This window comes from Polistes fuscatus, unplaced genomic scaffold (genome assembly GCF_010416935.1).
Source record: "Polistes fuscatus isolate 324 unplaced genomic scaffold, CU_Pfus_HIC Scaffold19, whole genome shotgun sequence".
NCBI classification, from domain to species: domain Eukaryota; kingdom Metazoa; phylum Arthropoda; class Insecta; order Hymenoptera; family Vespidae; genus Polistes; species Polistes fuscatus.
The window spans coordinates 773,599-788,252 of NW_025113095.1; the positions used below are offsets into that span (position 1 = coordinate 773,599).

A 14,654-nucleotide genomic window follows, 5' to 3' on the forward strand; every position below is an offset into this window, starting at 1 on the left:
GTTCTCATTTGATCGTATTTTTGAAATATTTTATAATTTAGTGTTCGACTAGTTGTGGACAAGGATTTAAAGAACGAACGGTCACCTGCATAACTTCCGGTGAATCGTGTCCACTGTCAAGCAAACCTACATCCCGAGAAGAATGTAACAATGCACCGTGTTTGATTAATAATGAAAATGAAAGAAATTCCGAACGACGTTCACCTTGGTTGCATTCTACTTGGTCGCCTACGGTGAGAAACAATTTAAATTTGTTTTATTTAAAAAATAATATATAATATTTTTAAATTATATACAGAGTAGTCTAATAAAATGTACAAAAATTTTGTTAACACTTGACTTTGCGTTTTACTTCCTGTTGAATTGCAGTGTTCCACAGAATGCGGTATAGGAATCGAAAGTAGACGAGTGGCTTGTTCCGAAGGAAGTGAATTATTTTGCGATCCCAAAGAGAAACCGGAAACAGAAAGGCAATGTTTCGGAAATGCAACCAATTGTGAAAACGCTAAATGGTTCACCGGGCCATGGACTTCCGTTAGTAAATCATTTTTAATTTAATCATTCTCAACTATCCCATTTGATTTTCAATTTATTTGCAAACAATCATACACAATATTTGATTAAATATAAAATAATTTCAGTTATTAATGTCAAATAATTTATCTTTTTCTTTTTCACTAACATAACATTTTGCTTATCTCTACTTTTATGTTCATCTAATACTTATTAATTAATCATTCGGAAATCCATTATTAGATATTATAATTGCATGTTATTTTTAGTGCTCCGTATCTTGCGGAGTTGGTGTACAATATCGAGACGTGCTGTGCATTTCGAAAACAACGAGTAAAAATGATGGAGAGTATACTCTGGTAGCAATGAAAAATTGTAATAGCACGAAGCCGAAAAGCGAACAGGTTTGCGGGATAACGCCTTGTTCAGCTGAATGGTATACCTCCGATTGGTCCAAGGTAAAATAATTATATACTTTAATAACATTAATGATAATTCCTATGTAATTAGATTACCATTAGGTATGTTCAATATTAAATAACATATGAGTCTAGAATTTGCGTGTGTGGACTAAAAATTCATATTTTATATTTCTTTCTTTCAGTGTTCTGCTACATGCGGTAGTGGTCTGCAAACAAGATTAGTTCGTTGCATTCTCGAAGGTGTTAGTAGCTCAGATTGCAAAGAATTTACTAAACCGATAGAAATTCAGCAATGCAATGTTGAGCCGTGTAAAAAGAATATCACGTTACTAACTAAACCGCCAAAAAGTAAGTAATAACTTTCCAATCTATATATTTTTATTTATTTGATATACTTTATTAATTTGATTTAATTTATTCTTAGAAGTTTTAGAATCAACAGAATGCGTGGAAAAGAATCCAGAATGTGATTTGGCGGTAAAGAGTGGAATATGTCACAGGAAATATTACAAATACACTTGTTGCCGATGTCGAGACTAATCTCGTTCTATTTAACGAAAATAAGAAGTATAAAGAAAAAGAAAAGAAAAGAAAAGAAAAGAAAAATAGAAAATGAATCGTCGTATCGGATAAAATATTTAATATCGTTTAATTCGAAAAGAGATTTGTAGTCCTTTCTTAAATCATAATCCTTCTATGTTAGGGCCATTCGTATCTCGAAATTCATAATTGTTGGATCGTGTAAAAAGTTTTCTTCGTATTTCAATGAAATAGTAAAATAAATTTCAAACTATTTTTTACTTAATGTTTAATTCTTTACCGATATCACATTTTCAAGTTGCGATAATAATTTTTGACCGAATTAACAAAAATATCATAATTATTTTATTTAATTATTTGATAATATGTCTCAGCTTTTAAACGTACTGTAGTATTGCAAAATCCAATTAATATTATCAGAGTTGTGTGATCCTAAAGTTAATTATCGTGAAAATACGAAGAAATATTTTATTCGGTCCAATAATTTTACGATAAAGTATTGAATAGGTTGAGGAGGAAGGAGGAAGAGGGTAATAGGCATAGAAAGAGAGAGAGAGAGAGAGAGACCGAATCAAGCTCATTTATAAAAGACTGTTGTTTGAGAGAAAAGTGCATATTTTATTTATATTCTATTATATATATATACATACGATTTTATTAATTAATTATATATATCTTATAAATTATAATTATTATTAGTCGCATTACTAGCTGCCAATTTCCACGATAGGAGATCGCATTTAAAAAAAAAAAGAAAGGAAAGAAAATAAAAGAAAATAAAGATAAAAAAAAAATAAAAACATTACTTCGATAGGAAATTAGAATGAGAGATCTTAATTAAGCTCGTTCTCGTAATTAACACAATTAACGAACGTTTGCTAATCGTTAATTGCAATAAGTCCACCGTTGTAGATTATTTGCAACCAATTGTAATCAAAAAAACGGATTGATGATGATAAATCATTCGAATTGAAGAAATCTTGCAAATACGAAGCAGAAAAGATTTTCGAATGTTTACATCGATTCGATATATCGAGAATCAATATCATCGTACCTCGAAACATATCGTAGAATTATTATTATAATTCATTTTTCGTTATATGTAATATCGTTATAGAAATTTACGAAGCTTCTTTAACGAAAGAAAACAAGAAGAAAAGGAAAAAGAAAAAAATGTTTCTGCACGAAAAAAAAACATAATTATTAGGATTATAATTAAATATAAATATAGTCAATTGATGTATAAGTCTCATTGTAGATATATCAGCATACTACGAATGAAGCAATACATTATTAGCGATATTTACAATTAGCTTTTTGTCCTGACGAAACATACGTATTCTTTAAAAAAAAATTGTGATCGATGTTCATTGTGTTGCATAGCATGTAAGACGACAATTCAACACCATTAATATTTTAATTTAACTATTTATTTTCTTTTTTTAATTTGATTATTTTATTTCCCGACATCAATCGTTTATTAAAAAAAAAAACGAATAAACTAATTTGATGCGGTAAATACAAATTGATATACGCATAAATGTTTACAATATTTAATGGACAAATAATCATTTTTTAACTTTTATTTTCGCCCCTGAAATACTGCAACCCCGTCGTACTACTACGTATAGAAAAAGAAAATATAATGGTAAACTATATTAGGAATATGAGATATCAAACGTGTTCTACTATTTTCCATTTTCGCTGTACTCGAAAGATTTCTGAAACAATAAAAGTGCATGTAGAAATAATAAAGAAACATAAAAAAAGGGAAAATTAATTGTTAGAAATTTCAAATAATTATGAAAATATTATCAACGTTTTAAACACAAAAACATGGATACCGTTTCGTTCTTCGTAGAACGTATATACAATACAAATATCTACATCACGTATCTATTTTTGATTCCCGTTATATAACTATAAATATGTATATTCTCGTGATTAAATATAGTCGGAATAAAGTATCGTATTCGCGAAAGGATTTTAGTCTCGTCTAAGAACTTAATACGATTACAACTGTATGGTGATCATAATTGTTCATCATTCGTCGATCATAACGTGACATTTTAAATCGTTGTCGTATTCTTCTTCAAAGATTTTCTCGAACGAATACATCCATTTATTTTGTACATTGAAACAGTGTTCGTTTAATTATAATGAAATCAAGTTTTCCTCTACGTTTTGGAAATCGTGATAATGTTCAGCAAGCAAAGGTATTATACAAGGAATTACAAAGGAGAGTATCAGACTGACACAATAAAATTGATATTAGTTGTACGTTTGAAAATTTCAGTTCGTCTGTTTGGCATGAGAATCGGTGTTACTCCTTTGTAGATTTAAAAAATTAAATTAATCTACAAGTGTTCCATAATTATATACAAAAATATTTGTAATAAACTAAATTCACTTAAACTGATTACATTTTACCACATACACATATATCACACTAATATTGCAAATTTCCAAAACGTTTTAACGTAACAACACTTTATGTAATAAACATAAAAATTTATTATTTATTAATATAATATACAAGTGTAGTGTTAAAAAGATGTGTTAAAATAACATAAAATATACAAAGGATCGGATCGACATAAAAATTGCGTAAATGCAAATATTCAAGTTTCTGAGTCAGTCATATTAAATACTATTGTTAGTAGATATAAGGTTTAACGAACGTAATAATCTCAATTGTTAAATTGTTATTACAACCTTTTCAAAAATCTCTTCTAAGATATTTTATTCATTCATGTGCAGGTCGTTTATCTGCTTCGCTATTCAACTTGGCACCCTTGCCAGTCCACCTTTCTTTTAATTCAACCTTCAATCCTAAATCTCTTAAGGCAGCTTTAATATCATTTTCTAACTTAGGCCCATGCATTACAAGAGCACTCTTTAATATATCTTCAACACCGTAACCAATAAATTCGTGGCATTCCATCTTGTTCCTTACAGACATATTTCTTATCGTCCAAGCTGCTTGCTTCAAAACATTAATACTTTTAGGATAGCTCTTCATAGCGTCGATAATTATGCTCACTGATCCGCAATCGTAGAATACTCCTGCATTAGATGAACTTCTTAATGTTAATGCAGAGATGCATGCAAGTCCAGCAGAAACAATTGATTCAGATTTCTATAAATTTGATAGAAATAATAATAATAACAATAATAATAATAATAATAAATAATAATAATTAATATCATTCAAGATATTTACCTTAAACCTACTGATCACAGAAACAATCAAAGGTGCACTTCCTGCAATCACTATTTGTGATTTCACATCGTCGTTACCTGCGAGAGCTTTTAATAATTTCAAAGCTTGCCAATTTAGTTTCTCTGAATCGGGATAATTAATGATAACATCTAGAACAAATTTTAAACCACCCGCATCTGTAACGTCCTGACAGAATTCATTTCTTACGATCAACGAAGCAAGCGTGATCATAACGTCACCCATTACAGCTTTCTCGTTTTTGAATTCTATATGAAACAAAAGAAGATACGCATGTACCTTTGACATGCAAAAGTATATTTAAATATCTATATTAATTTGCATTGACGTATAGTCGTTTAATTGTCTAAATTTAATTTTTTAAAAATATATAAAAACCAAACAGTAACATATAATATTTACTGGACAACAATCCAGTAAGTACATCCAATGCACCCCTTGCCATAACTGTTGCATGTTCGTGTGCTTTTCCATATTCGTGTCTTATATCATCATCTAGTACAAGTGCTCTAAGTACAGAGCATGCATCTCGTACTTCAGATGCTGTCGCATCATCTCGAGTTAATATTTTCTTAAGTCTTTTAAAGATATGAGCATTGAATATGTTTTGTCTATTTGCTTCGTGTTTTATACAACATTCTCTTATCCAACGTAACAAACATTGCAACACCAGTTTGTCCCTCTGCTTGTCCAAGATTCTTTACAATAAAAAAAATAATTTCTCTTTGTTATAAGTATTACATAATCTATGTAAACTAATACAACAAATAAGATTAAATATTTAACTTACTCCATTTGAATAGAAACACCTTTGTCATCCAATAAATCCGGATTACCAGTCATTAATGAGGTAATGGTTTTAAGTGTAGATCTAAGTATCAATGTGTCGTATTCACAATTTTTCATAATGTTAAGTAAAACACCATAACAGCCCTGTTTTCCAGCATACACTCTACGAGCAATATCCTTGTCCAATTCAATAGTAAGTTTATCGAGCACCTGAGGAATTCTTTCATAATGTTTTTTTGTCAGAGCTGATCTGAGCTGTTCTAGGTAAGTCAATATTAAATCGTGGTCCTGTGTTATTAATAAATCTTTAATAACATTGCTTAAATCCACACCCTAGAAAAAAAAAATAGATAAAAATCTATTACAAAATAATTTCTTCTTATGTAATGGTGTATAAAATAAATGAGAACAAATTAAAATAAACTATGTGACATACTCTAATTAACAATATAGTTTCAATATATACATAGATTATTTCGACATATTATATGTATAATACAAATTCATTTTTTAAATTAACATCATTGAAGATTTATCAATGAAAAATTCTATAATATTATTAATAAATCTATAAGAATGATAAAGTAAGTAAGAAGATATTTTTCGTTAATCATATCTTATCTTAAAGATAACAAAATAAATGACATTTAAAATACCTGTGATTCAAATTGTTTTACAGTTTCTTGAATAGCTTCTTCGGGTGACATAGAAAATACTTCGATATTTTCGTTAACAGCTTCATCGTAAGTTTCTTGACTTATTACACGGACCATGATAAATGATTTTGAAGTCTTTAAATGCCCTAATTTTCTATATATGGAAATGATTACTGTTCTCAGAAGAACGAGTTGTACTTCTATCAACTTGGTACTAGTAATAACAAAGAGAAGATATCTGTCATTTCCAAAGAATATTGCATCGATACATAGAATGGACTATGGATTGAATACTGCAGTACTCTAGTTTATCTATGTGGTACTCTAGTAGACAAAAAAGCAAACTTTAGATCATTATATTCTTTTCTTTTTTTACTACACTATATTTTAAAATTGTACCACAATTTCTTTCTTTGTTTTTTTTAATAATTTTTATATGCACAATAGTTTAAAGTTTTATACCTCAATAATAAAATACAGTAATACTTATTGAACAATTAAATCAAATTGATTACAATGAATTATAGGATCCAATAAAAAACAGAAGCTTTTATAAAACTATAATTTTCCCTATATATAATTATTTTTTTAGAAAAATTTATTAAATCAAATAAAAATTCCCTAGTTTTAAATAGCATTTAATTTAAATTACAAAAATATTATTCAAATGGATACGTATAAATAAGACACATATGGTTATACAAAATAATGTATAATGTGTATTAATAATAAATATGATAGTGAATTTTTAGGAAACAAAATATCTGTCACCTCCTTAAACTTCGTGTTATCTTGGTCTAAAATTCCTATTTTTCATAGAAATTTTTTCCAGTAATTGATCTGATTGGATGTTTTTATACGATATAATAGAAAAATAATTGATAACATTTATTCATATATAAAATATATTGTATAATACTAATTTATTGTATAATATTTTTTATTTCAATAAGTAGTCGATTATAATATTTTATAAATTATATTTAGTTTTTCTTTTATTATACTTTTTGATTGGACAAATATCTTATACTTTTATGGCGCCATAACTCGTACAATTTAAAATGGACAATTACAAAAATCATAAATTCCAATACCACTACAACGAAACGAATGTATAGCCAATCACATGCTCAGTATTTTTATTATCAAAGTTTAATTAGAATAAGTTGGTACCCATGCTTACGATAGAGGTGCCATCTGTAACACATAGCCGAAATTTATAACCTAGCCGCCATGACAGCTGATGCTTCTTGGAGGACTTGACGTTTCATCAGAACATGTCATTTTGTATATTTAATTTCAACAAATGGCAGACTCTTTTTTCGGTTTCGACACTACGATTTTAGTAAGTACACTTTACTTTAATTATTTTACTAAAACTATATATTATTCGTATGATAAATAAACGACACATAACCGGTAGTGCGGGCTCAATCTTTTTTAATAAACAGGCGCGTCGCGGTAGAAATGTATCTTTTTTCTTTTTTTTCAGTCTTCTATATGATATATTTATTATTATGATTATAAATAATATTTATTTTTCGTAAAATTTTACCATATTATATTGAAACATAGCTCTTTGTTAGTGATCTATTTTACGCGGTATAAATTTTGAAAAAAACTCGCATGATTTCGTTTCGTAAATGATCGATAAGATATATACTTTAACCTCACTTCCGTTTCATTCTTCTAAAAGGTCATTAACATCGAACATTTATATAAAAGATATTATTTTCAGATTTTATTTTTAATTCTCACCTACTTTCCTAATTTTTATATATATATTTGTGCGTGTGTACATATATATGTTATATATATATATATGTATATGTGTATATATATATATATTTCCTAGATTTTAAATTTACTAAAATTTACTTTATATGGTAATATGCAGAGGTAAATTTGTATCTTTATTCAATTAGGATGGTTTAGAAGATGGGCTTGATTGTCCTTTGGAAGAAGAAGATTTTGGTGAGGAGGAATATGATGCATTGAACGATGAAACTTTTGGTTCGGAGGCTACCATTGGAGATTGGGAAAAAGATCATGAGAAACTTGCAGAAATTACAGAATCTAGTAGGCCGCAGCATAAAAGTGTTCCGGATAAGAAGGTTTCTATTACAGTTACTTATTTGTTGAAACTAAAAAATAAGGAATATGAAAATATATATTTTGAAATTTTCTTTTGTAGAATGGTATCAGTGTTAACATCGAAGATAGTTTATCGCATTTAGTATTAGATGAAAAAGAAGGAATTGTACCTAAGCCAGGCGTATGGGATAGTCCTAGTATTATACCATTACCTAAACCTCGACCACCTCCTTCTTTGGCAACTACTTTAAAAAATGTATGTACAGTGGAAGAATTGGAAAGAGGTCTTATCGCTAATAGACCTCCACCCGGTCTTATAAAACCAACTCAACTACAACAAAAGACGGATGGGTCATTTATATTTGATGCTTTGTCGATAAATGATAAACTTCAAATCAATGGCTTAGCTCCCTCTCGATTTCCACCAGGATTGAGTCTACCCGGTCCACATCCTATTATGATGCCACCAAATCTAAGATTACCACATTCACCACAATTCATGCAACATCCTAGATTATTACCTAGTAAATATTTTTCAATTTAATTAAAATACATTTATGCTTCTTGAACTTTGTTTTTTAATTGATTTTCTTTTTCTAGATCAACCGGGTAACGTATTGCGATATCCATTACCACCACATGTTATGCTACCGCAAGGAGTACAAAGACAGCCAATTCATGGACCATTTACAAGTAATTTTCATGTAAGTAGAATTGACAATTTTTAATTTATTATAAATTTAAAGGATTAGAAATGAAAAAATATTTGATAAACATGAATAATATGTTACAGCATCCGCCTCATCCTAATTTAGGACCTCCACAATTCCTTCGTCAAGATCATCCAATGATGCCTCCATTTCCAAATAATCAAGTTGGTCAACAACATTCTTTTCCACATCCTGTAAATCAAAGGAACCAGAATAGATTATTTTATTCCAATGAACAAGGGAATCATCAACCATTTTTTAAGAATAATCAATATCTTCATCGTAATCATGATAGAAATAATCAAAGATATTATCATTATCAACATCATAATCATCCTCAAGGAATAAATGGCATTAATAATTCTGGAGAATATGACGAATATGCTGGTCTTATGAGTAGCAGAGAAAAACAGTGGTTAATCAATATCCAATTGCTCCAATTAAATACGAATCAACCATACGTTGATGATTATTATTATACTGTATTTTGTGATAGACAAAATAAATTAAACGCTAATCAAGAACAGAAGGATAAAAAACATAATAACAATAACGGATTTCAAAAAGATTCTAGGTACGATCTCAATACATATAATTTGTATAAGTGTGTATTTTGATTTTAATTGTTCACTATTTAATTCTCCTTTTATTTTTGTTTCTAGAAATCGTGATCAACCTCAACATGTTGCATCAAAAGTTGTATATATCCCAGCACAGTTTGAGAATTCATTAGGGAAGCTGCAATTCAGTAGTGTTACAGCACCTCGTAAAATTATTGATATGGATGTTGTTCCCAATAGTGATCCGCATTCAACTTTACAATCTCAACAAAAAGACACTAAAAAAACGAGACAATTGTTCCTTGAAATTGAAAGGGTATGAATTACTATCATTTATTTTGGATTAAAAGATTTCTCAGAAGACTAACTATCTTTTATTGTTATTATCAATTTACAGATGTATACAATACTGTTAAAAATTGAAGATATAAATAATCCTTTAGCTATGCTTTCGGAACAACAGCAACAAGAAAGTGAAACAGAAACAAACACTGTTAAAAAAACAGGTGCTGAATTAATTTCTATGATGTGGACTTCTATTTCTCAGTTAATACAAGATGACAAAATAGCCAGTATGCTTAGTATTCGTAAAGGAAAGGTAAATATTACAATAGTTAATAATATCATTATTTGTTATATTAAATTGAATTAATTAGTAAAAATAATATTTGATTTTATTGTCTAGACACTGCTATTGAGATTTTTACCTCTAATAAATGTAATCGAATACAGTAGCCAATTGGAAAATTTATGGGCCTGTATATTAAGAAGTTTAGCAATTATTGGTCGTAGAGACTCACATTTATTGACAAATTTTTATCCCGAGTTTCGAAGGTGGCTTGATAGTGTACAGAATTTTAATACAGTACTTCGACTAACAAGAGCATTATCTGAAACAGCTAATCAACCTGTGAAAAATAATAGTTTAGTTTTTGCTGTTGTAAACAAGGTAAGCGTAAAAGATCAATATCTTTGCATTTGTAATAAAATTAAAAACTAAACTTTTCTCATTATATATTTTTAGTTTGGTGTATCTGTATTAGCCGCATTTTTGGAACATGCAGAAAAGTTAAATCCTACAAATGAAACTTTATCTTCTGATTGGTCCAATTTTATAATAACTCTTGCTGAACTAATTGGTGATACACCACCTTGTGTAACTCCTTGTCAACCAGTTGCTGCGAGTACACTTAATCAACACTTGAGACGGATTTTAAATTTAAGAATTGACAGGTACAGCGCGTTAGAACTTTTGTTAACTGATGCCAACTCTTCACGATAGTGTGATATTACTTATTTTTGACAATTCTCTAAAAGTTTGTTTTTTAAAATGCAAAAAGTAACAACATGGACACGCAGAATATTTTATTATTCTAGTTATTAATCTTATTAAAGTATCTATTACCTCTATGAATATATTCGGAAAAAGAAGAAAGGAGAAAAACATAATAATACTGGATACTATAGTTTTACATGATAGAAAACAATTTTATATGAGAAATATTATGAGGTGTATAACAATTTAAACATTTGTCTTATATTAGATTTTAAATCGAATAATTTTGAATTTTATATATTTATACTGTATATGTAACTTTGTTCAATAATTGCAAGAGAAGATATTGTTGTCATTTTTGTAATATTTCAACTAAACTATAATAAGAATAGAAATTAATCTAACTTCAACTTCTATAACTTTTATTTCTGCTATGAGTTACTTCCTTTTGTGTCGAAAAGCTACATGTAAAACTTGTATCTAGTGTAATCCATATTGCACATTATCTTCCTATAGTAATCATTCTTTGTTATTTATAACAAAAATATAAATTTTGTGATTTATTCAAATGATAAGTAATACGAAAACACAAGTACTAATATCATTGGTATAACGTTTAATAATTAATTAACATTTTAAAATAAGTTCTCGGTTTTAAATATAAACATTTTCTAATTTAAAGCGAATATATAAGCAAACTTATTTATGTTATGACTTAGTATATTTGCATGTCATTATATTTTATAAATTTGAAATTATAAATTTATAGTTAAGGAGCCATCAATTTTATTTATTTCTTTTATTTTTCCTTTTTTTCCCCTATCAGGAACATCAGGAATAATTAATTTCCAACTTAATTTATTTGAATGTTTCATAGTAGTACTAAAACAAAATTTAAAACCAATGATAGTTGTACTTGTATCAATTGAAAGAATATGAAGATTCCGATCTGTATTGTTAAGATTATAGGCCACATTTTGGCTTAATTTAAAATATATTTTTGTCAGCATTACTTATCCGTTACAATATCATACAAATTTCAGTGTTATTAATGTATGTAGTTAAAATAGAAATTAGATGCTCAGCTTTATGCAAAAACTTATCACACGTTAACAAAATGTATTTTTTTAAAATCAAATTATTAAACACTTGGAGCATTATATATACATATATATATATATATATATATGTATGTTTGAATTATAATTCAGTTGATCAAACTAAAATATTAAATTTATCTTCCGTAAGTTCCAAAATAAACATGTGATAATGTTAAACCTGCTCTAGTTGCGTCTACTTAGAAAATGTTTGTTTCCTTTTTTTAAGTAAATGTTATTTAGGACAAAATTTGTAATCACTTTAATAAGGAGTAATTACAATTTGCATCGTAATGAATTTGCAATACTATAGGAATCTAAAAAATGTAAACTATATAATGACATGGCCTTTAGTACATGATGTAAGTTGATTACTTTTTATTGCATTATACATACATTAATACAATGTAACCTTATGTACGTCTAGCTTGTACATAGAGGAATGCTGATGAATGAATGCCTTCATATATTTTGTAACTGGACGCGGAAAAGTTTTGCTTTTCGCTCTTCATAATATGATACTGCATTATTTTGCAAAAAAGGTTTGAAAAATTTACAAAAAAGAAAAAAAATTAACAATAATAATAATAATAATAATAATAATAATAATAATAATAGTAATAATAATCTTGTTATTTTATAATTTTAATAACAGAGTTGTAAAGATGTAGTTAATTCAATTGAATTATGGAAGCATGTAAACTGAATTAATAATGTAGAAGAGCACTGTATCGCAATACTGCCCTTTTTAAGTATAGTAATAGATGATAAATATGATTTCATTGTAATATATAATTATACTTGCTAAATTTTTATCTGTGTATATATGACAAGTTTCAAATGATGTATTTGAGATTTGAATTTATCGCAGATATTGAATGAATAGCTCTTACTTCGAGCTTCATCATTTTTTCTTTTATATTTATATATATATATACATAAATATATATATGCTCATATATTTAAGTATGAATCTAATTCATACCTAAATATTCCAATGAATTTCATTCATTTCTGCATTAGGAATTTCACGTGTACATTATGAACATAAGAATTAATAATTATATATTTGAATGGAAAACTCTGTATCACATCACGATAAGCGATCATTCATTTATATGCGATCTTTTGTCACAACTAAAACTTTGCTTTAATGTTATGCGTTATGTTATGACCATTGCTACTATGATGGTTTTTATTTTCAATAAGTAGGAATATAATATTATTAAAATACTTAATGCACAAAATTTATTTGGTAGAAGACATGATACTATTTGATATAAAAAAAGAAAGAAAAAAAAATTATATGTTTTATGAGTAATTTAAGAATATCTTTAGAACTATCTCAAAACCAATACGAGTCCTAACTAGCCCAAAAGTTACACTACATTCTTCTTATCACGTAACTGGGCTGCTGTGAGCTGAGAAATAGCTCACTGCAAATATAATATATGTCTGCTATCAAGTAAAAGATTTTAAATAAATAAAATTTTATTATTGTAGTAATATAAAAATATTTGTGTTAGGACTTGCATTAGATTACGATGGTTCGACTGATACTTAAGTTATATGAAATTATTAATGAGGTATTGTTTCAAAATTAAGTTTTAAAATGCCTCAAATCGACCTATTTATACATATGTTTAAAACAAATAGGACGATGAGGCTAATTATTAATATACTGTTTAAATACGAGCTTGTATGAATATAAATGGAACAGTTTCGCGATTGTAAAGAGATTCTATCAAAATGATGTATCGATATAAAAATATCTTTTTATTAAATATATATATATATATATATAATATATATATATATACATTTTTATTCAGCGTAAAATCGCATGAATATTTATTTACTATTAATTATTGTTAATAATTTTAAGAATACTTTTTGTCATTATTTTAAATCTCGTTCCAAAGCTATTATGCATCTAACATATTATTGTTAAAGGTGCGGTAATAAAGCTAGAAATTCATACATGCTCATATGTATAACAGTACATGTCTGTTTAAATTTACTAATATGTGAAATGAAAAGAATATATAATAATTATATATCATCTCTATAATAGTAATTTTATAATGCCAATTAATTAAATGCTTTTGTTAATACATGCCTTATAACACGTTCGAGATCGCAAGTACGTTGCAAGAAATCAAATAGCTCTCTTTTTGTCTAAATACTAAAGAATGGAAAAGATTAATAAAAAGAATTTAAAAAGAATAAAAGAATAAAAAATAAAGTAAAAGAAAAAAAGATGTATAATGTCTTCTTGTAAACTAGCTAAAATGGTTGAATTGGAAAAGAGACTTGCGTTTGATTTTTACTTAAAGATATATTTTTATAGAAATACTATGTTTATTCTGTTTAAACGAAATGATTGTAATAGAACCCTAAAACTAAGGATCGTTATTTTAACGTCTCTCAAGAGATCCTTATATAGTTTACTACATATATTATGCATGTATTACATACTTAATGTACATGGTACTCTTGTACATGGGGAAAAAAAAACTGAGATAAATCTGTAAATTTATTATACAGTATAGAAGGATACTTGTAGCTGTTGTGTATGTACAGAATTGACCTAATTTGAAATCAAAGTCTTAAATAAATGTTTTGCATTCTATAATGTGATTTTGTTATTCTGTTTAGTCATTAATGATATCGAAAACGATAAATAAAAATTAATCAATACGATGTGAAGATAAATATAACCGATATAGATAATTAATTCTATAAATCTAATTCTT

At 27.4% G+C, this 14,654-nt stretch overlaps 3 protein-coding genes across 6 annotated transcripts in view; 2 read left to right on the top strand and 1 right to left on the bottom strand.

Moving 5' to 3' along the window:
* Positions 1-3,251, top strand: part of LOC122515667 (A disintegrin and metalloproteinase with thrombospondin motifs 7-like) — a 57,622-nt gene extending 54,371 nt beyond the window's left edge. For all 4 annotated transcript variants that reach the window (XM_043633069.1, XM_043633070.1, XM_043633067.1 and 1 more), the window contains exons 15-19: positions 42-233; positions 370-534; positions 783-971; positions 1,118-1,283; positions 1,360-3,251. In XM_043633069.1, the coding sequence (XP_043489004.1) occupies positions 42-233; positions 370-534; positions 783-971; positions 1,118-1,283; positions 1,360-1,475 (828 nt within the window). In that variant the 3' untranslated portion in view covers positions 1,476-3,251. The remainder of the gene's footprint in view (positions 1-41; positions 234-369; positions 535-782; positions 972-1,117; positions 1,284-1,359) is intronic.
* A 323-nt stretch (positions 3,252-3,574) lies between these two features.
* Positions 3,575-6,580, bottom strand: LOC122515669 (armadillo repeat-containing protein 6 homolog). Its single transcript, XM_043633071.1, has 5 exons — positions 6,162-6,580; positions 5,507-5,838; positions 5,119-5,414; positions 4,699-4,964; positions 3,575-4,614 (listed from the first exon to the last, which is right to left on the bottom strand). Exons 1-5 carry the CDS (start codon positions 6,276-6,278, stop codon positions 4,222-4,224), a joined length of 1,404 nt encoding a protein of 467 aa, XP_043489006.1. The 5' UTR covers positions 6,279-6,580; the 3' UTR covers positions 3,575-4,221.
* Positions 6,581-7,362: 782 nt separating this feature from the next.
* Positions 7,363-11,211, top strand: LOC122515686 (protein PAT1 homolog 1). Its single transcript, XM_043633089.1, has 9 exons — positions 7,363-7,506; positions 8,087-8,275; positions 8,356-8,779; positions 8,856-8,959; positions 9,049-9,539; positions 9,628-9,841; positions 9,923-10,123; positions 10,211-10,474; positions 10,550-11,211. The coding sequence occupies exons 1-9, from the start codon at positions 7,468-7,470 to the stop codon at positions 10,805-10,807; spliced, it is 2,184 nt and encodes a 727-aa protein (XP_043489024.1). The 5' UTR covers positions 7,363-7,467; the 3' UTR covers positions 10,808-11,211.
* The last annotated feature ends 3,443 nt before the right edge of the window (positions 11,212-14,654 follow it).